The sequence below is a fragment of the Myxine glutinosa genome, chromosome 10 (assembly GCF_964187855.1).
Source record: "Myxine glutinosa chromosome 10, kmMyxGlut1.1, whole genome shotgun sequence".
Lineage (NCBI taxonomy): Eukaryota > Metazoa > Chordata > Myxini > Myxiniformes > Myxinidae > Myxine > Myxine glutinosa.
In genome coordinates this window covers 90,915,873-90,937,821 of record NC_136270.1, presented here as the reverse complement: position 1 = coordinate 90,937,821, position 21,949 = coordinate 90,915,873, and the positions used below count along the sequence as shown (strand labels likewise).

Genomic DNA, 21,949 nt, shown 5'->3' with positions numbered 1-21,949 from the left:
TGTATACCTTTCTGAACGAAATCACAAATATCTCAAATGTCTCAAATTTTAATACGGGACCAATGTAATATGGGGAAACCAGTATATACAGCATTTTATGAGTGCATACAACTCAAGACACAACTCACTACCTGCCATCGACATAACGATGGATTCCATAACAAAACTGCACATTTTCGTAACAAAATATAAGCGATTACAAAACTATTCGTATGAACCGGTACTATGTACATACATGTTTATAGTTACCTTCGCAAAAGCGGAAGGTTATGTTTTGATCGCTGTGTATTTATTTGTATGTCTGTGTGTGTGTGTGTATGTTATTCGCATAACTCAAAAAGTATTCAACCGAATTGCATGAAATTTGGTGGGATGATTGGTTATTATACGGGACACATTTGATTAGATTTTGGGAGCAATCGGGTCAAAGGTCAAGGTCAAGGTCACGAAAAGGTCAAAATCGTATTTTTACCAAGTACAGAACAGTAGCTGCGGCGAAGGTATGCGCTCTACCGAGTGCCCGTTCTAGTTTTAACGTGTGATTAGTTACTTCACTCAGTAATTTTTTTACTGATCCTTTTTTCGAGTGTATTTTAGGAGTCGTGGAAGGCAAGAGAACGAGGCCATTTGGTTGAGTTCAAAGCATGTTTATTCGTACAGAACCCAGCACACTCTGTAAAGCCCGTTTTATCGGGTAGCAGTATATATATACAATCAAACGCGGCGAGAGTGGGCGGCCTGGGCGAGTCCTGGAAAGGCAAGTCTGGACATGCCCGGGAAAGGCGAGACTGAGCGTCTCCGGGCGGTCTGGGCGGGCCCGGGAAAGGCAAGTCTGGACATGCCCGGGAAAGGCGAGACTGGGCGTCTCCGGGCGGTCTGGGTGATCCCGGGAAAGGCGAGTCCGGACATGCCCGGGAAAGGCGAGACTGAGCATCTCCAGGCGGTCTGGGCGAGCCCGGCACAGCGATCGCTCCGTGGTTGCGTCCCCGGCCGGTGCAAGGCGATTGTGTATGTTCAGCGGCAACCGCTACAGTATCACGCGAAGGCCAATCCAGTAACGGCCAAACGTTTAATCACCGTTCAACACTCGCGCTTCAAGCCAATCGTCATCGCGCCCGAACTCGCGCTCGCGCCGACCCTTCCCGGAAGCCCACCCTTGCTCTCCATCAGGGACGTCTGCCCGATTACCGTAACGCACAATATGCTCCACTTTTGCCGTGACGTTCGATGAAATCACTTCATCCCTTCCGAAAGGCGAATGTTGGGGTGAATGTTCGGTGAAAATACTGCACTTTCGAAATGACGTAACCACCCTTGAAATGCTCGGTGTGCAGAAACCTTACGAAACTGACATGTTTGGGGAGAATTAAAATGTATTTTGTGACTGGGATAAGGATTGTGACTTGGAATGACTCACCATGCTTTTGAAAGAAGCATAAAACACTTGGAAGAGTATCTCAGTGCATCAAAGGGCTGTGCATCTGCACAACAAAATACTTGGAGAATTTTTCAGCTCACCGAACGGCACCCGTTTGTACTGCAAACTCTCGACCACGTGGGACAAGGCCCAAGTGGAAGGACGTGTGCTTCCCTCCCTGCCCCCCCCCCCCTCCACCCCTCGAATGATATCTCCGATAGTTGTGAATGGACTGTGTATCTGGATTAGGTGCTTCTGAATACTGATGGGAAGGACATATATCTGGGGCTTGTAGCCTACATGTACAGGGTAAGTTTGAAATGATGATATTTACTATATAGTATATATTGTGTTGGGAGGGATGTGGGGGAGAAAGGGGTGGATTGGGAGCTGTATTGGCTGTGATGGCCATTACAAATATATATTTTTGTTTGATTTCATGGCCGCAAGAGAAAGTATATCAGATTTTTGCATCTTTTGGCAAAAGGTGATTGTGTGTGTGTGTGTGTGTGTGTGTGTGTGTGCGTGCGTGTGTGTTGAAAGTCATGCATGGAGCTCTGAAACAATGATGTCACGTTGGCGTGACAATCGATCGCTTGACTGGTTCTGATCAAAAGAACCAGAAGCACGCTCACTTCAACGGAATGTGCTTTGTGTGTTGAAGCATTGCTAAATATGGCTGCCATGTTGATCACATTACTAGCAAATTACTTTTGCAACAAACCAAAATCTTTGCAAAGAGGTGGAAATCTTTTCATTTTCCCAGGACAACTTAGGAGAGTTGTCCAAGCTTGTATGAAAGACAAATCGTAAAGTTGTGGTAAGGATGGTTGTCATCTCGCACTCGAAAGGTGAAGCAAAGTCGAGGCCATTTATTCCTGATACATGAAACATCCTGCAGCCTATGCCCACAGAAAACAGTCCATTAGAAAGCCAACCACACTTTCCATTGAACCATCATGAAGCTTTGTTTAAAAAGTATCCATTGGTAGACACTCCTATGTTGAATGTTTCGTGTCAATCGCTCAAACGGTTTCAGATAAAACGAATTTAAAAGCGAATAAACGTGAAAAAGTGAGGGCCTTGGCCAACGTTCCACAGCGTGGTCTAGGATGGTTGTGGATGCCTATTACTAGTTGTAAATTAGACTCGGTACTTTCTTTACTATTGCATGATTACACGCTTACTGTTACGTGGTCCTCCCGGTGACTACCTGGTCTCGGTGACCCCCGGACCGTGAGAGGAACTCCGCCAGAAAGATCTATGATTTATACGCTTTCGTAACGCAATCAATATGAATTTCAGTCAATAAGAAACCCCACACCAAGGATCCGGAGTAATCAATAATATATTCCCCGAGCAATCAACAACCATCAACAATCCACAATCAATATTACGAAGATGGCCATCTTACATATGTGTCCCCCCCTGTCCCCACTCACGACCACTTGGGTCACTGTCCCTCACAATGTCTCTCTTCTCCGCACACGGGCGGTTGAACGAACCCCGGGCGGACGTGCTCCAAACGTGCACGTCTCGTACCGGGGACAGCTGCTGCAGCGCACACCTCCTTGCCAAGCAACGGGGCAAAACCAAGCGCGGCTTGCAACACGCGCGAGGCCCAAGGTGCGACCCGTACGCGTCCTTGTAGACGGTGAGGCGAACTGTGCCGGACGCTGGGTTCCGTGCACGAAGCCACGGCGACTTGACGTGTAAATGGGTAATTACCCCGCCCAGGTAACTCCTCTCGCCAGACGGGCTTTCAAATGCAGCGTTCCCCGCTGCGCAATATCGATACCGCTCTTCTCGGCGCTGGGCGAGGAAGAAGAAGAGAATCGCCGCTTCTCCCGGACCTCGTGTCTTTTTTCTTCCATTTCCAGTCTCCTTTTCCCCAGAAGGGCTCCTGACCCTTTAATCACAACAACCTTTAATCGACTACACATTAATAAGCAAAGACCTGAATAGTAATTCACATTAATCCGTAACACTCCCCCCCCTTCAAGAAAGAAAGTTTGACCCCAGCAAAAACTTTCTTTGCCGGCCAACTTGGATAAACAAACCACATAACTCACACCCCCAAATCATCAGTTCCCCCCGGGCACAATTATCACTTAAAAATAAAGCAACAAAATTTCACCAAAACCCCTAGATGAATTCACTCTGGACCAAGCGTCAACCACTTCTAGTTTCTCTTGAATGACGGTTAAGAGGTGGTGACCAAAGCCCCCAAATTTAAACCTCTCGATAGCACTTTTTCGGGAGGCCCAGCTGAGTATTCCCTACATGGACGCCTTAAGGAATGTGGAGTTCACGGTTAGTCCGGGGAGGAAAGTTCATTACATGGACGCCTTTAAGAACGTGGAGTTCACGGTTAGTCCGTGCAGGAAAGTTCACTACCTGGACGCCTTTAAGAACGTGGCGTTCACGGTTAGTCCGTGTAGGAGCCCTGGCTCGGTGGCTCCCCCGTATCTAGTGCTTCAACTTCTCCAGACTCCTAACAGTTACGGTGGGACCCCTTGTCCCAGCCGTTACTTGACTGGCGGTCTCCTTCTCGGCCAGTGCTCTGACATTCATTCTTTCGGGAGGTGCCGTAACTCTGGGAGCCTCCATAGTAATATCGGCTGCTGCCAACCCCAAAACTACCGCCAAGTTGTCCTCTTCTGTAGACCTCTCGACGCCGACGAAATGCCTTCCCTACTGTTATGGTCCGACCCTCCAAAGCCTTACCATTCCAATTCTTCTCTGCCTCTCTGGCGTCTCTTGTGCTTGCAAACGTGACAAAGCCGAACCCTCTTGACCGTTGCGTTTCCCTGTCTTTTACCACCCGCACTTCCACCAGCGGCCCATATCTGTTGAAGACAGAGGTCAGAACTTCTTCCTCTGTGTTGAAGTTCAGTCCCTCTACAAATAACTTGGAACTTTTGTCGCCATCCCGAGCCGGGGTGGTGTTATTTCCCCTGCGGGGCTCTTTATCCACCCTCGGGTTACCATAAATTTGCCCCCCGGCCAAATCATTCCCGATAATCACAGATACTCCCTCTACAGGAAGCGTGGCTTGTAAACCGACGGTGACCGGTCCTGACACCAAATCGGATTCCAAATGGATGACATGAAGTGGGGCACTAACACAGCCACCGATCCCTTGTAACCGAACACTATCACCAGTTGCGGTACTCTTTGACAATGGCAAAATGCCTTCAAGCATTAAGGATTGATGGGCTCCTGTGTCCCTCAAAACCCTAACCGGTCTTGGGTTAGTCAAGTCTCCCTTGAGTGAGACCAACCCCTCATAAATAAATGGTTGGTAACTCTTCTGTGGGCGATTTCTTACGCTTGCCATCGCATTCGGAGTGGTAATAGTCGGACTCCGCTCTGGGTTTTCCCTTTTCATGAGGTAACAACTGGACATCAAGTGTCCAGGTTTCTTGCAAAAAGCGCAAGTAGGCCAGGAGGAAAAACTCGTGGTCTGCCTCGGGCCCCCCGAAAAATAAGTTTGTCTTGGGCCCGTAGCCCCCTGATTTCGAACAGTTCGGGTATCAGCGTTGTCCCCATAATCATCTCGAGGCCGCCGCCATGTATTGTCGTTCTCCGCACCTGCTGTTCCACACCTCCCCTGCGGAGATCTAGGCGAGGAGTTAGGTTCGTGGACCCCTATCCGGTGTGTTAAGGCATAATCATCTGCCATGGTGGCTGCGTCCCACAACTTCGGTACTTTCTTTTCCTGCAGGTACACTTTGATGTCCTCGTGGACACACTGTTGAAATTCCTCCACCAGCATCAGGTCACGCAATGCTTCAAAGTCGTTCCCGACTCCTTTTGACTCACACCACCGATCAAACATGTTTTCTTTCACTCTAGCAAACTCCACATGGGTCTCACTCTCCCTCTTCCTGGCATTCCTGAATTTTTGCCGGTAAGCTTCCGGAACCAACTCATAGGCTTTGAGGATATGCTTCTTCAATACCTCATAATCTGCACATTGGTCCATTGGTAACGCCGAATAAATCTCTTGAGCTTTACCCACCAGCACACTTTGCACTAGTATGGTCCAGGCCTCCTCCGGCCAGTTTAACTGTCGAGACACTTTCTCAAAGTGTGGAAAAAATTGAGTGACTTCCTTTTCACTGAAGGGTGGAACCAGCCTCACATGTCTGCCCACCTCCCAGGTGTTCTGGCTAGGTGTCGACCCCGTCAGCAAGGGTGGTACCTCTCCCCGTTCTCTCATTACCTCCAGCTCCTTGAATTTAATCTCTTGCTGAAGCGCCAGATCACGTTCCTTCAACTCCCTTTCGGCTTTTCTCTCCTCTGCTTCGAGTTCCCTGGCAGCTCTCCTCTCCTCTGCTTTTCTCCCTTCTAACCTTTCCTGGAGTTCTCGTTCCACTCTCCTTTCCTCTGCTTGTTTCTCTTCTCTCCTCTCTTCTGCTTTCCTTTCTTCTTCTGCTCTTTCCTTTTCTGCTTTCCTTTCTTCTTCTGCTAACCTTTCCTGGAGTTCTCGTTCCACTCTCCTTTCCTCTGCTTGTTTCTCTTCTCTCCTCTCTTCTGCTTTCCTTTCTTCTTCTGCTCTTTCCTTTTCTGCTTTCCTTTCTTCTTCTTTGATCCGTTCCTGGCTCCGTAATTGCAACTCCAGTTTCCGGAGCTCAACGTCTTCTGGTTCTTCTGGTAGCCACTGCCAGGCTAACTCTTCCCATGTTCCTAATCCCACCATAGACTGTATCACCGTGGTCTGCAACTCTGCCTTCCTCAAATTAGTTCGGACCTCCAAGTTAAAATGTTTGGCCAATTTCAAGAGGTCCGCTTTTAGTAACGCTCGGAACTGTGCCTCACTAGGTGTTACCGCAAAGTTCTGTGCAACAAACGCCATGGTGACTATCGTTAACACCTGTTAACCTTCACCCAAGACTTTACCAACAAAGAAAAGCAACAGTCTTACTATTATTGCTATTGTTTTTTTTTTTTGTTTTTTTTTTTGTTGCTGTTGTTTTGTCGACAGAGCAAAACAATTTTGGGAACGTTGGAAAAGTTCCCACTCTTGGGAATTCTTTCCCGGACTAAAATTTAGAAAATTTTATAGATCCCGGACGTAGACCCAATTGCGAATCCGCAAATTGTAATTTGGACGAGCCCCCAATTCTGTTACGTGGTCCTCCCGGTGACTACCTGGTCTCGGTGACCCCCGGACCGTGAGAGGAACTCCGCCAGAAAGATCTATGATTTATACGCTTTCGTAACGCAATCAATATGAATTTCAGTCAATAAGAAACCCCACACCAAGGATCCGGAGTAATCAATAATATATTCCCCAAGCAATCAACAACCATCAACAATCCACAATCAATATTACGAAGATGGCCATCTTACATATGTGTCCCCCCCTGTCCCCACTCACGACCACTTGGGTCACTGTCCCTCACAATGTCTCTCTTCTCTGCACACGGGCGGTTGAACGAACCCCGGGCGGACGTGCTCCAAACGTGCACGTCTCGTACCGGGGACAGCTGCTGCAGCGCACACCTCCTTGCCAAGCAACGGGGCAAAACCAAGCGCGGCTTGCAACGCGCGCGAGGCCCAAGGTGCGACCCATACGTGTCCTTGTAGACGGAGGCAAACTGTGCCGGACGCTGGGTTCCGTGCACGAACCCACGGCGACTTGACGTGTAAATGGGTAATTACCCCGCCCAGGTAACTCCTCTCGCCAGACGGGCTTTCAAACGCAGCGTTCCCCGCTGCTCAATATCGATACCGCTCTTCTCGGCGCTGGGCGAGGAAGAAGAAGAGAATCGCCGCTTCTCCCGGACCTCGTGTCTTTTTTCTTCCGTTTCCGGTCTCCTTTTCCCCAGAAGGGCTCCTGACCCTTTAATCACAACAACCTTTAATCGACTACACATTAATAAGCAAAGACCTGAATAGTAATTCACATAAATCCGTAACACTTACCAAAGAACATGTGAAGTATAATTATATTTCCTGACAAAAATAATGGTGACTCCCCACATTTAGAGGCATGTCGGGCTCGTATTCTTAGAGAGATTTTGAATTTCATGCACCAAAGAGAACTTCATGAAATCAAAGATACATTATTTCATTTCATCTTTTTTTTCTGTCATTCAATTCAGCCACCAATTATTCTTTAAGTCAAATTTATTTTAGGCTCTGCACAATGTCCTTCCTGTTTGTTACTTGCTCGAAAAAATTCCGGCAAGTATGTTGGTTGGTTGGTTTGTCTGTCCGTCTGTCTGTGTTTGTGCGCAGTACTACATCTACATCGTTGCACATAGCACCGCCATACTTTACACACATATTTGTCTTGCCCTGGAATAGACTGTGCCCAATTTTTACCTCTCTAGGCCCAAGGCCTCCATTATGACGTCATAATTCGACAAGTACAAAACTTCATCCAATCAAGATGCAATTTCTTGAGCGCCATGTCGGCATAAACTGGTGGAGAAAAAAAATAAATAATGATGACGTCATCAGTCACGTGGTTCGACCGCCATCTTTGAAAAACCGAAAAACTTTGCACCTCTATATCTCCGAAAGTGCTGGATAGAATAGTGCCGTGATGGCGGGGAGTGGTTGGCAAATCAAAAAAAAAAAGTACATTCCGGCAAGTGCTCGGTCTCTGTTTGTTTGTTCGTTTGTTTGACTGTGAGCAGGATATCTCAAAAAGTTATGGACGGATTTGAACAAAACTTGGCGGACAAGGTAAGTGTGTGACAAGGAAGAATTGATTAGATTTTGGGGAAGATTCAGATCCGGATCCAATAATGTTTAACTTTTAAGTAGTTCTTGACCATTGAGTGATAGGGCCAAAAACTATCTACTGTATAGCATGGTATTTCAAAAAGTTGTGGTCGGATTATGGTAAAACTTGGCGGATGAGTTGGATAGATGTCAAGCACAAGCCGATTCGATTTTGGTTCAGGTCCGAATCCAGATCCGACCTATCAATGGGATACAAAACATAAACTGTTCAGCCAGGCAGAGGTGTGCGCTCTACCGAGTGCTGTTCTAGTTACATCTGTCCCATTTCACCGATTATACGTCAACATATGGCCTTCACCAGGAAGACTAGTTCTTCATCCTTCCTCAAAAGGAGGTGCATGTTGGCAAATCCTTGTGTTTAGTTTAGTTTAGTTTTTTTTTTTTTTTTTTTTTGTATACAAGATCGAGGCTCGTGAATTTATGGGTAAGTATATATTGGTAAGTGTTGGTATATATTGGTATATATTGGTATGGATAAGTATATATTTATAGTTTGGTTTTATGGGTAAGCATTGTGGATCTATTTTTGTTCACCAATATAGTGCGACAGTGGTTTTTATTCAAATTTCCCATCTTAATGAACCCATTGAAGGTCAACCTTTAATTGAATTGGAATTGAAGGTCAACATTTAGCACACTGTCGTGATGATGGATCCAACGTCCCAACATTTACAGGACATTTTATGCTCTTATAATGCCATTCCGTAACCCTTCCAGTACCCATTGCCAACTCCCATTTCCTTTTCCAGCCTCGGCCACGACCAGGAGTGGCAATTGGAGACTTTGTTTTGGATTTGGGACAAATCAGGCATTTGCTGACAGGACCTCAGCTTTCTTCTCGAACTCGTGTGTTTGAGCAGGTACAGATCGCGCGTACGGGATATTTTGATTTTTCGTTTTGATAATGTCTTGGTCATGCATGTAATTTTTTTATCAATGTAATTCCCACCGTTGCCGTGATCCCACCCTGCAGTCATCCTTGAATGCGTTTTTGAGCTTGGATCCTGCCGCCTGGTCTGAAACCCGAGCAAGCTTGCAGCGCTTGCTGTCAGCCAGTGAGGGTCAGCTGCGGGATAATGCGTCACTGAGGAAATGGTACTTGTGTACTCAGTACTTGGTATCCGTGAAAGTCTGCATTTTGTTGTTTACATTGGACTGTATGTCTTGAAATTATTATCGCTCACATTATCAACTTCCTGTTTTCAAAGGGCACTTGTTTCTCGAGATATTGTCACAATGCATCTCCCAGCAGAGATAGGTAAGTAGGGGAGATGAAGGCCCAAACAGCCAATCGTGACGGATAATGAAGCCCCAGTTTCCACGTATCTTCCACTTCTCAATTGCTTTTCATTTATAATACTCCTTTTTATGTTTTCCGGCTCCCACCTGATCACTTCTTGGATCTCATTCCCACCACTCTGTAGGAGACTACACAGACTTCTACTCTTCACGTGATCATGCCACCAATGTGGGTACAATGTTCAGAGGAAAGGATAATGCACTGATGCCCAACTGGTAAATTTCACCTGTTTATATAATGTTCCGTGTGTTTTGTCAACATTACTGTGACGTCATCTGATTTATATTACTTTCCCATCATTCTTCAAAATGTATACAAATATGGCAGTACTTTTGACCCTTTGACAGAACTTGGTCCATATTTGGCGCGTTTATTTTAGTGCAGCACGTGTCTGCTGGAATGCAACTGTGCTGCTGATACAGTGCCCCCTGTAGGTCAGGGCAGGGATTTGTAATTTGTTTAGGGTGCCAGCGATAGTTCACCTACTCTTCGCAAAAGACACCATGGGATATTGAACGTTCACCAACTGATGCTGGTAGACAGGACGACCAGTTTGATGTCCATCCGGGGGATTGTACACACATTGATGAATCGCCCTGCCTGCGAAACACCAGGATGGCAGTTTATAGCTGGGCCACCGAGATTCAACTTTAGGCTAGACGGTTCAGAGGGGAGTGTGCATACCTCCAGGCTCTCCTGCCATCTTGTGAAGGACCAATCCGACAGTTTCTAGTCAGACCAAGAATAAAACCCAGGTTAGACCGTTCAAATGCAAGTGCGGTTCTTCTGCACCGTCCTGTTGGAAATTTGACTCTATAATATTGCATCGGACTTGAAAGGGATTCTGTATCGTGGCCTCTTTCAGAAACACTGGTAGATTCGTGAAATCGCATTTACTGGTTATTGGAAATAAAAGAATGCAAAGTGAAAATTATGTCATGAATGGAGGGATGAGTCAGTATTTGTAAATTGAATTTGGTTTCCTTTATAATGTGCCGCTTTCAAAATTGAGCACCTCATCTTACTATAATTCACCAAATGTCCGTCCGTCTGTCCGTCCGGCCGTTCCCAGGTACCGCAAAAACGGCTGAACCGATCGCAACGATATTTTGGGTGGGTAATCCTGGGACCCCCTGGAGTAAAAATAGGCTATATTGTTTTTCCAATTTTTTCCAATTTCCAGTTTTCCAGTTTTTCCAAACACGATGGAATAATATTTACCGATATGAACAGTGATGTGGATTTTGTTGAAATTCTACGTACCAGGAGAGAGTAGATCGACTCCTGACGAACTCTTCCTATATAAATGTGTGGCTCCGAAGTAACACGGCAGCGTGTGCAAAGCGACTGAGAAACAGATGTAGCGGCCGCTTCCGTGTTACAGATTCGGCGAGCACTCTTCACACATAAACGTGCGACTGAGAAAGACGTGTAGCGGCCGTTTCCGTGTTACAGATTCGGCGCGCGCTCTGCCGCATCTCAACGGTTCTGTTGTCATTGTCGTCGTTCATCGCAAAATACAACTGAATGCAAGTTTAGAATGCAAGTACACGAAAAAAACGAAATACAGTTCACCTGAAGAGACATGTTTTTAACACGCACGAAAGCAATATGACGTCATTGACCGCCATGAAAATCCACAAAGTATTTTACGGTATTAAAACGGAGCCACTCTTTACATACTTAGGGCCAAATAAAAAAACACCAGTTGATCGTCCGGATTAAAAAAAAAAAAGGAGGATGAGGCCCTTTTAATTCAATGTTTTTTCAAAATGGGCGCCATGTACTGTTTAGATTTTGATGATTTGCGTGTGATATGATTTAACGGATGTTTACATAAATCGTTTAAAATAAAAAAAGCCTTCAATTTCTGATATTTTGCCTTTTCATTTTGGCCTCCCAATTGAAGCCCCGCCCGTAGGTGCTAGTAATTGTAATGAAGGCAGGTTGATCTAATCATTTCGGTAAAAAAAAACTCAAAGTACTGTAAACCCTTGAATATCGTGGGTTTTGACCAATCGTGGACAACCTCTTATGTACCGATTTAGTTATCACGGGGTTTAATTTCGACCAATCACAATTTTTGCTTTGGAGCTGGCAGGTTAGTCTAGATATATAAATAAGTGAACTATCCTAGGTTTTAATCCAAACTCAGCTATAAACTGTCATCCCGGTGTTTCCCAGGCAGGACGATTCAGCAATGTATGTGCCGTCCCTCGAATGGACCTTAAGCTGGGCATCCTTTCTACCGCCATTAGTTGGACAGTGAACGTTTAAGACCCCACGACCCACATTGTCCTTTGTGAAGAGGAAGAGTATGCGAGCTATCGCTAAAACCATGAACAAATATCAAATTCCTTCCCTAACTCCTGCTGTGATGGCAATGGCAAACCACCCAGTACAACCAACCGTTGCTCAGGAAGCTGCACTGCCAGTACCGACACTCCTTAAAGTTAAAGACTATGGTACATCATAGTGAGAGTTGGGGGCTTTAGTCAAATTACAGAAGGGAAGGGCCATGTTTAATCTGCTTTTGAACATTAAATCTGCTTAACGCAGCTGGAGACTTCATCGCAAAGCCGATTTATGTTTATTTCAATTGTGATGTGCTTATTTTTTGCTGTCGTGCATCTTCCTCTCTCTTTTCTTGAAGCCCAGGAACCTAACCCCCTTATTCCCATAGAAAATTGATTTTAACTTTCGCGGTTTTGTGATCGCAGCATTTTCCAGGAACATAACACCCGTGCTATTTAAGGTTTTACTATATAATAAAAGCCAGCATGTCATTTTTATTTATTTATTTATTTCAGCAGTGTTTTTTATTTATTATCGTATTTGTTAAGTATCAGATTGTGATTAGCCACAAACAGAGGAAGATGACTATCTTGCTGCTTCTTCCACCATCTTTTCCTGACTGCAAATCTTCCTCCCCTAAGGCTCCATCTTCCAGTCGGGTACCATGGGCGTTCTTCATCCATCGTCGTGTCCGGCTCACCTGTGCATAGGCCTTGCGGACAGACAAGGCCCAGTGACGGTAACATTAACCACAACATGCACAACGCCATGAACATTGATCATTACGGCAGTTACACGATCATTTATGACTTGCCATGACACCATAAACAACTGTGCTCGTGTATGAATATACTGCTTGTGATTCCAGATGCACCGCCTGTGTTTGGCCCGAGTCGCTTATTGGACTTTGAGTTGGAGATGGGATTCCTGGTTGGATCTGGCAGTGAACGTGGTCAGCCCATACCTATAGACCATGCTCAAGACCACATATTTGGCATGGTGCTGGTCAATGATTGGAGTGGTGAGATAAGGAAGGGGTGGGGACAAGGTAAAGGGGTTGAAATGCAAATATGGCATTGGAGGAAATTGTTAGAAAGAAGGACGGAAATATAATTGGATTATTTGAGAGAGATTGAGAATGTGGGACAAGACTGTGGACTAGGGTAAGGTGGAGATCATGCAAATAATTTGAGATCAGTCCTGGGATGGTTGTACATAAATGGGTGGCGATGATTCTTTAAACGCAGCCCGAGATATTCAGCGTTGGGAGTACATCCCTCTGGGCCCTTTCCTCAGCAAGTCATTCGCCACAACAATCTCGCCTTGGGTCGTCCCAATGGAGGCATTGAAACCATTTGTGCTTCCCAACCCAACTCAGGTGACTATCGCATTCTTTCTCTCTGCGATCGCCACCACCCCAACCTCTCCCGCCTCATTTATTCTTCTGTCTTTGCCTGTATTCTTTCTTACTCTTATATACTTCTGCTTTTGCTTCTTTCTCATGTCATATGAAATTTCAGACTCCTAACATGAGCCTAAGATAATGTTAAACTAACATGAGCCTGTTCACCATCATCTCAGGTCATCCCCGATCTACAACCATTATCTTTTCTTCCCCCATCAACCCTCCCCATGCCCACCGTTTTCCGGTTTTCCAGTTCTTCCTTTCATTCTGTGATTGAGAGTTTGTGGCTGTGTCTATGTTATTCACCTCCAGTGTCCTCCGCACCTCCCTTATCTCTCCAAATCCCCCTCTATTTTGATCCTGCTGTTGGTGTGTTCCCTGTTTCCCCCTCCCCCGCCTTGGAGTTTATACACCACGCAACAATAACCCCACTGAGCATTTTGCACCTAAATAAATATGTAGATGTATTTTTGGGGGATGAGCGGGGTGGGGGAGCATTATTACATGCCCTCCCCACCCCTGCCCTTCACATGACCCTTTCCCATCTACCCCCCAATGCCACATCACTCACCATCCCCATCCATTTCCATTTTTTTTACAACTTGGATTATTTGGATCATAAAGTCACTGTGCTTTGGCAATGTATTGATACTGTGGCATGCTTGAGGTGTGGAAAGTTTGACTCACCCAACTCATACATGTGGGGGCCTGGCCCCAGATAAGCAAATGGTGATTGGCTCCATTTGAAGCCTCATGCAGGAAGTAATATCCCACGCTTTCTCCAAGTGACGGGAAGAGAGAACATGTCCACATTATTTGTTTAATAAATTAACAATCACAGGATGATGCTGTAATGAAAACAAAGTTCAATAAATCACTATACACTGGCAACTAAAATCGACAAAATGGACGATTGTGGCGGGCACAATGATCAATAATTCCGCGCACCAGTGGGTAGCGCGAGCGCCCGGGCGTGGAACTGAGATACATGCCCCGCCTTTCGGCCAATCGGCCACGCCCGGGAACAAGGCGTGGCCTCGGGACATATATGCGGGCTCGAAGGTCGAGCCCGCCCAGTGCTGATGTGCGAGCTTGTAATAAAGTGCTTTCGTTTGTACCACGCGTTGTGGCCTACCTTTTTGGCAAACGAGTTGTGTGTGCACAGCACCACACTGGTGACCCCGACTGGTTCAGCCGTCGCTGACCCCCAAACGCGCCATGGCTACCAACGCCGTCGCCATCAAACTCCCGGAGTTCTGGGAAGCGCAAGCCGACGTTTGGTTTGTGCAGGCCGAAGCTCAATTCCAACTCCGGGGCATCACAGCGGACGAGACCATGTACTACCACGTGGTCGCCGCCCTCGGGCCCGGCACTGCCGCCCGCGTCGTGTCCATCCTTCGGCGCCCGCCGGGTGACCACAAGTACACGGCGCTCAAACATCTCCTCCTCGCCACGTTGGCGCTCACGGAGGTCGAACGCGCCGACCGCCTCCTGGACCTTCCCGCCCTCGGCGACACACGACCGTCCGTTCGGATGGATTTTATGCTGTCCCTTCTCGGAGACCAGCGCCCGGATTTCCTGTTCCGAGCACTTTTCCTCCGCCAGCTACCTGTACAGGTGCGCCTCACGCTGGCCGGTTCCAAAATAACGGAACCCCGCGCCCTGGCCGGAGAGGCCGACAAATTTTTCGCGGCCTGCAACACGCGGTCGGTGTACGGTGCTGCCGTAGTGGATCCCGGTGCGGAGGCTACAGCGCCCCCTGCTTCCCTCGTGGCCGCTGCTACGCCCCACCCACTACCGCCGCCGCCACCACCACCGCCGCCGGCACGGCCGACGCGGCCGCCACCGCCGCAAACCTGGTGCTACTATCACGCCAGGTTCGGCCGCAAAGCTAGAACGTGCCGCCCGCCTTGTTCTTTTGACGGATCGGGAAACGACCGGGCCGGCGCTCACTTGCGGCCATGAGCGTCGGCGATTCCGGCAGCCTCCTGTTCATCACGGACACCTCATCTGGTCATCCTTTTCTGTGCGACACGGGAGTGCAGGTAAGCGTCCTCCCTGCCTCCGTGTCCGACAAGCAAGCCGCGGGCCGGGGCCCCGCTTTGCTTGCCGCCAACGGAACACCCATCCGCACATTCGGGAAGCGTTGCCTCTCACTGCGGTTCGGAGGGCAGCGCTTCCAATGGTCGTTCGTCACCGCCAGCATGCCAATGGCCCTGCTCGGTGCGGACTTCCTTTGTGCGCATGGGCTGTTGGTGGACGTTAAGCGTCGACGTCTCGTCCAGGCCGAAACCTTCAGCTCGCTCGCTTGTTCGCTGAGCGGCTCGTTAAGCAGCTCGCTGAGCGGCTCACCGAGCGGCTTGCCAAGCGGCTTGCTGAATGGTTCCGTCCCGGCGAGGTTAGTCTGTACGCTTCCGGCAGCGGACGAGTTTACCCGCCTCCTCGCCAGTTTCCCGGCACTCACGCGGCCCACCCTTTCAGCGGTGGCCGTCAAACACGGGGTGGAGCACCATATCCCCACCGTCGGCCCACCGGTCTCTGCCCAGGTGCGCCGCCTCGACCCCACGAAGCTCACCGTGGCGAAAGCGGAGTTCGCCACGCTGGAGCGGCTGGGCATCGTACGGCGCTCCAACAGCGCATGGGCCTCTCCTCTGCACATTGTGCCCAAGCCCGGTGGCGGATGGCGGCCGTGCGGTGACTACCGCCGGCTCAACGATGCCACCACCCCCGACCGCTACCCGGTCCCGCATATTCAAGACTTTTCCGCCCGGTTGGCAAACACGACCGTTTTCTCCAAGGTGGACCTCATCTGGGGCTACCACCAGGTCCCCGTACGACCGGACGATGTACCAAAGACGGCCGTCATCACCCCTTTCGGCCTCTTTGAGTTCCTGCGGATGCCTTTTGGGTTGAAAAATGCGGCCCAGGCGTTCCAGCGGCTCATGGACAGCGTCTTGCGCGACTTACCTTTCATCTACGTCTACCTGGACGACATCCTAGTCGCGAGCGCATCCCGGGAGGAGCACCTGCTCCACCTCCGCACGCTCTTCGAACGCCTGGGCCAGCACGGCCTGATAAATCAACCCCGCGAAGTGCCGTTTCGGCGTCACAACCATCGACTTCTTGGGGCACCGCATCACCAGGCATGGGGCCATCCCTTTGCCGGCCAAGGTGGAGGCGATCAGGAGTTTCCCGCGCCCCCGCACGATCAAGGGGCTCCAGGAATTCCTGGGCATGGTGAATTTTTATCACCGTTTCGTGCCCCACATCGCCCAGCTCCTCCGCCCCCTGCACGAGGCCCTCCGGGGCAAGCCGGGAAAAGGTGACATCGCCTGGACGGAGTGGATAGCCGCGGCGTTTGCGGGCGCAAAGCTGGCCCTGGCCAACGCCACCATGCTGGCGCACCCGGCGCCCGATGCACCGATCGCCCTCACCACCGACGCGTCGGACTGCACGAGCAGTGGGTGAGTGGTGCTTGGCAGCCGCTGGCGTTTTTTAGCCGGCAGCTTCGCCCGCACGAACGCCGCTACAGCACCTTCGACCGCGAGCTGCTCGGCTCCACCTGGCGGTCCGACACTTCCGCCATCTGCTCGAGGGCCGCCCGTTCACAGCTTTCGTCGATCACAAGCCCCTTGTGTTCGCGATGGCCAAGGTCGCCGAGCCATGGTCGGCCCGGCAGCAACGTCACCTCTCTGCCGTGTCCGAGTACACGACGGACATCCGTCACGTCGCGGGTAAAGACAACCCGGTGGCGGATTGCCTTTCCCGGTCCGTCGCACACGCGGTCCACCTCGGGATCGACTATGCCCGGATGGCGGAGGACCAGACCGCCGACCCCGATGTCCAGGCCTTGCGGACCGCCGTCACGGGCCTCCGCGTCACTGAGGTGCCGTTCGACGTCGCGGGCATGGCCCTCCTGTGCGATGTCTCCCTCGGCCGGCCTCGCCCCATCGTGCCCGCTGGCTGGCAGCGCCCGGTTTTCGACCCCATCCACGGCCTGTCCCACCCGGGCACGAAGGCCTCCCAGAAGCTCGTCGCGGCGAAGTTTGTCTGGCATGGCCTCAGGAAGAACGTCCGCGACTGGGCCAGGACGTGCCTCGCGTGCCAGCGCGCAAAGGTCCACCACCACACCCAGGCCCCGTTGGCCCCGTTTACGGTGCCCGAGCATCAGTTCGACCACGTCCACGTCGACTTGGTGGGACCTCTGCCCCCCTTGCGGGGGTTCACCCACCTCCTCACCATGGTGGACCGCACCACCCGGTGGCCGGAGGCCGTGCCGTTGGCGGCGACGGCTGCGGCTGACGTCGCGCAAGCCTTCATCGCCACGTGGGTTGTCCGGTTCGGTGCCCCCTCGGACATCTCGTCCGACCGCGGCCCCCAGTTCACCTTGGAGCTTTGGGGAGCGGTGGTGCAAGGGCTCGGCGTCAAACTGCACCGCACCACCGCCTACCACCCCCAGGCCAACGGCCTGTGCGAGCGCTTTCATCGCTCAATGAAGTCCGCGCTCTGGGCCAGCCGCCGCGATGGCAGCTGGGCCGACAGGCTCCCCTGGGTCCTGCTGAGCCTCAGGACGGCGTCCAAGGACGACCTGCGCGCGTCCTTGGCGGAGCTGGTCTTCGGACAACCGCTGCGGGTGCCGGGCGAATTTATCCCCGACTCCACGGCTCCTTGGTCCGCGGCTCAACAGCGCTCCACCCTGCAGGAGACCGCCAGGAGGTTCGCCCCGGTGCCGACGGCACACCACGGTTGCCCGTCCTCCCACGTCGCCCCGGAGCTTCGCACGGCGGAGTACGTTTTCGTCCGGCACGACGCCCACCGGGCACCGCTGCGGCCCCCGTACGACGGGCCCTTCAGCGTGCTGGAGACCGGGGACAAACATTTCACCGTGGACATCGGTGGTGCCCCGGATCGTATCTCCGTGGACCGCCTCAAGCCGGCCCACCTCAATCTGGACCACCCCCCGCAAGCAGCTTTGCCTCCGCGTCGAGGCCGCCCCTCGGCGCTCAGACCCCCGGCACCGCCCAGCCCCGCCGTCCCGCTACCCCCCAGCCCTGCACGCATCGCCAGAGGGCGTTTCGGCCGGGTCATCCGGCTTCCCGCAAGCTCACCCTTCAGGTGCGCGGGAATTCTGGGGGGGCGCGTGTGGCGGGCACAATGATCAATAATTCCGCGCACCAGTGGGTGGCGCGAGCGTCCGGGCGTGGAACTGAGATACATGCCCCGCCTTTTGGCCGATCGCCACGCCCGGGAACAAGGCGTGGCCTCGGGACATATATGCGGGCTCAAAGGTCGAGCCCGCCCAGTGCTGATGTGCGAGCTTGTAATAAAGTGCTTTCGTTTGTGCCACGCGTTGTGGCCTACCTTTTTGGCAAACGAGTTGTGTGTGCACAGCACCACACGATCACTAATGTCATAGCCTGATGTTAGTTTAATGGTTAAGGTGGCTGGCTTGAGATCTCAGGGTTCTTAGTTTGAGGCCCTGTCATTCCATTGGATTAACACCAGGTGAGTTGACTCAGCCTGTCATCCTTCTGAGGTCGGCAAAATGAACACCAGCTGACTGGTAACTGAGGGCACTGCATCAGCGGCAAACCCCCATATCGTTTCGTTTCTTTCTCCTTGTCCTGTTAAATTATTTAAATTACTTATTCATAGTCTTCATCCAGTATTCCATTTACGTTCTGTTATCTTGTCCTCATTGCAGCGTTTACTTCTTAGGTTTGTGGGTGTGTCTCCGAAGGCCTGTGCATGTCCGTTTCTGCCATCCTTCCCACGTAAACTTTTTCAGCTTTATTGAGTATTCCTGGAGGAGAAATAAATTTTAAAAAGAGATAACAACTGTCTAGACACCCTCGTAAAATTGTGAAGCATGTGTAATCATACTTGGGGCGCTAAATTTGGCCTTCAATCGGCCATTTTAAGGCAAACGACCTGTGCTTCGATTCCAGCCCAGTGTCGCTTGCACTTTTGGGTGAGGGCCATGCACGTGACAATATGTATGTGAGTATGTGAAATTACATATTAACCAACAAAGGTGTTTTTTTTTTCATTTACTAGTACACCCGCAGACTCCGTTAAGGGCAGGAAGGGTCATTCCTCTTTTTGGGTATATAGATTACAGTCGATCTATGGTCGGGTCTCAAGAACATTGGGTGTGTGACTGTGTGTTCATTTACTAAGTTTCTTGTGAAGAGATCGCCAAGGGGTTCAAGCATTTGAGCAAGCACTCCATTCAAAACCGTTAAGGAACGGCTGGCTTGGCAAGTGCTAGCTAGCTGCTTGGTAAAACAAACAGTACAACCCGAGCTTCTCCCTTTCAGTTTTGTATCAAACAGCAGGAGCGAGTTTCAAAAGTTCGCTACGAAAAATGCCACGATAGCGGCAGAAAGGACCATGTTATTAACCCAACATTTGTGGGTTATATAGAGTACAGTAGATCTTCGCTCAGTTCTGTAAGTAAACCTTACTTCACGGATGTCAGGATTCCTCCAAATTTCTTCCTTTAGTGTTATAAAGAGCATTAGCGACTGTTTAAAAAGCTAAGCATACGTGTTTGTGGTTTATAATATTTTTACTTCCTGTGGAAGCTGTTGCTCCCACGTAAACGCCATTATAACTATAAGCTATTTATACACGTTATCATTGCAGGAAAAACGCCTTGGGGAAGTGGGATATTATTAATATTAATATTGTTTTGTAATAACATTAACAATATGCGATTATCATTAATTTTGTTATTCAAATTGTCTATGGAAAAGCGCCACGATAAATCGTCTTTGGAAATACGCCACGATAAAGCTAATTTAACATTTATATACACCTCAACGTGCAACCCCATTGACAGCAATGGCGAGCAAACTCGCTCGGGGGGGAGAAAACCCCCTTGGGGAGGGGGACAAATGAATGCGCTACAACCTTCATTGTGTAAGCCTTCGTCATCCTGTCAAGTTTTGTTGAGATTGGATAAGTAACGACAGAATGTATTAGCGTCAAAAATTCATCAGACAGACAGACACAAATGGCGTATTTTAGTATGATTACAATATACAGGGTGTTTCAAAAGTAACAGTGCACTGAATCAAATACTTATATTTCCTGTGTTTTTTTAATCTTCAAATGAAAATGTATGCTTGTTCACTTGCAGGTATCATTAACTCACTCAAGTGAGATACCCACCAGTTGACAATACTTTGACAATAAATACTTTTCTTGCTGCACAAGAGGTGTTAAGTTTCCACTGTAGTGTTTCTTTTGAAACACCCTGTATTCTTTTCCATAAAAAGTTTATTTGATTGAGCCCCAGACCTATGTAGTACTCTTATTGGAGGCAAATACAGTACATTCAATTTGGTCTAAGCTTTAAGAATGGCAAGGGAGGAGATTATTACTAATGTACAGGGAAAGACAGGGAGTTGGAATGGTAGATATGTGACGCATACAGTGGGAGAGTGAGAATGGGGAGCCAACATTTCCAACATATTTGCTGACATAATGCATAGCTGGTCCCAAATAAAATAATGTATTGTGACGGACGTTGCCTCTGGATAACTTTGAGAGCGCGGTGTATCTTCAAAAAACCACTTGCAACTCTCAACTCTTGCCTGATCTACAGACCCAAGGTCGGTTTACCATGCCGGTGAGTTGAGTAAGGCAAAAGGGGAACCGCGAGCTGACCAAACACCTCAGCAGTCTTATGCCGCCATCAGAATGGACAGAATAAGTCAGGACACAGTTTCTTGAGGAAATGGCTTTTAGTGACTAATAAAATGCAAGTATTTATAGTGGCAGGCAAACAAGTATTTACAAGGATGGAAAACAATGAAATGACATATATGTACAATAAATATTAAATCACAGCACGTATACATTTCCAAATTATCCCTACGCAACAGACCCGCCTTTGGGACCTTATCAATGGCTTAACATGCGACAGTAAAGTATGCCGGAATCATACATCTGATGTGGAAGGGAGTGATTATTGATTGGCAAAGAAAATGAGATTAGCAATTGACAAAGAATGATGTGATGAACGATTGGCAAATAATATGAGATTAATGCTAGAGAAAAATAGATGGGAACAGGATGGGCCCCTGCACAAGTCACACTTATAGATTCTGGCTCCCTAATCCTGACTGAAACCAGAACCCTCCGCACTCTGCCCCCCCTCCTGCTTCTCATGCAGCCACAGCACCAGCGTTTCCCTGTGGACTCGTGACATCATTTGTGGCACATATTTAATATGTCTTCTGGCAGGACGCCCGGGTGCTGTAAATAAGACAGAGGGTCCAGAGCCACAGCTATTGGACATGGGAACGTAAAAGTAAAGGTGTACAAGGGCAGAAGGTGAAGAAATATGAAAGAGAGTGAAAGGACAGAGACAGAAGATGCAGTAAAGTATTAATAATGAAGACGAATGGTGTGACAAGAAATGAATCGACAAAGTGCAAAGGAGAGTGAAAAAAGAAATGCGAGCAAGCAAGCAAAATGACAGGAATGACAGAGGGAAGGAGGAAAGGAGAGAAAGATGAGAGGACCCCAACATTCGTGTGAATAATAAAAATCCAGCCTCCAACTGAGTCAGAAAAACCCTCTCAAGCTCCGAATCTCCTATCCTCCCAGTCTCTCGACCCTCTTCTTCCCCAGAGACTCGCTGTGCAGCCTTTATATAGAGGTTCAAACCCCCTACGCTCAAGCCTAACCGTCCTCCCTCATCGGTGGGAGGAGCCACCTTCAGCTTTGGTCTCAACACGATATCATTTTGTCAGTGTTC

The 21,949-nt window shown here is 49.2% G+C and overlaps 1 protein-coding gene across 1 annotated transcript in view; it reads left to right on the top strand.

The window, feature by feature from the left end:
• FAH (fumarylacetoacetate hydrolase) overlaps nt 1-21,949 on the top strand; it is a 32,576-nt gene that overhangs the window by 1,514 nt on the left and 9,113 nt on the right. Inside the window, exons 2-8 of the mRNA XM_068126503.2 lie at nt 8,929-9,039; nt 9,153-9,274; nt 9,388-9,437; nt 9,604-9,694; nt 12,416-12,513; nt 12,643-12,795; nt 13,022-13,152. Of these exons, the coding sequence (XP_067982604.1) occupies nt 8,929-9,039; nt 9,153-9,274; nt 9,388-9,437; nt 9,604-9,694; nt 12,416-12,513; nt 12,643-12,795; nt 13,022-13,152 (756 nt within the window). The remainder of the gene's footprint in view (nt 1-8,928; nt 9,040-9,152; nt 9,275-9,387; nt 9,438-9,603; nt 9,695-12,415; nt 12,514-12,642; nt 12,796-13,021; nt 13,153-21,949) is intronic.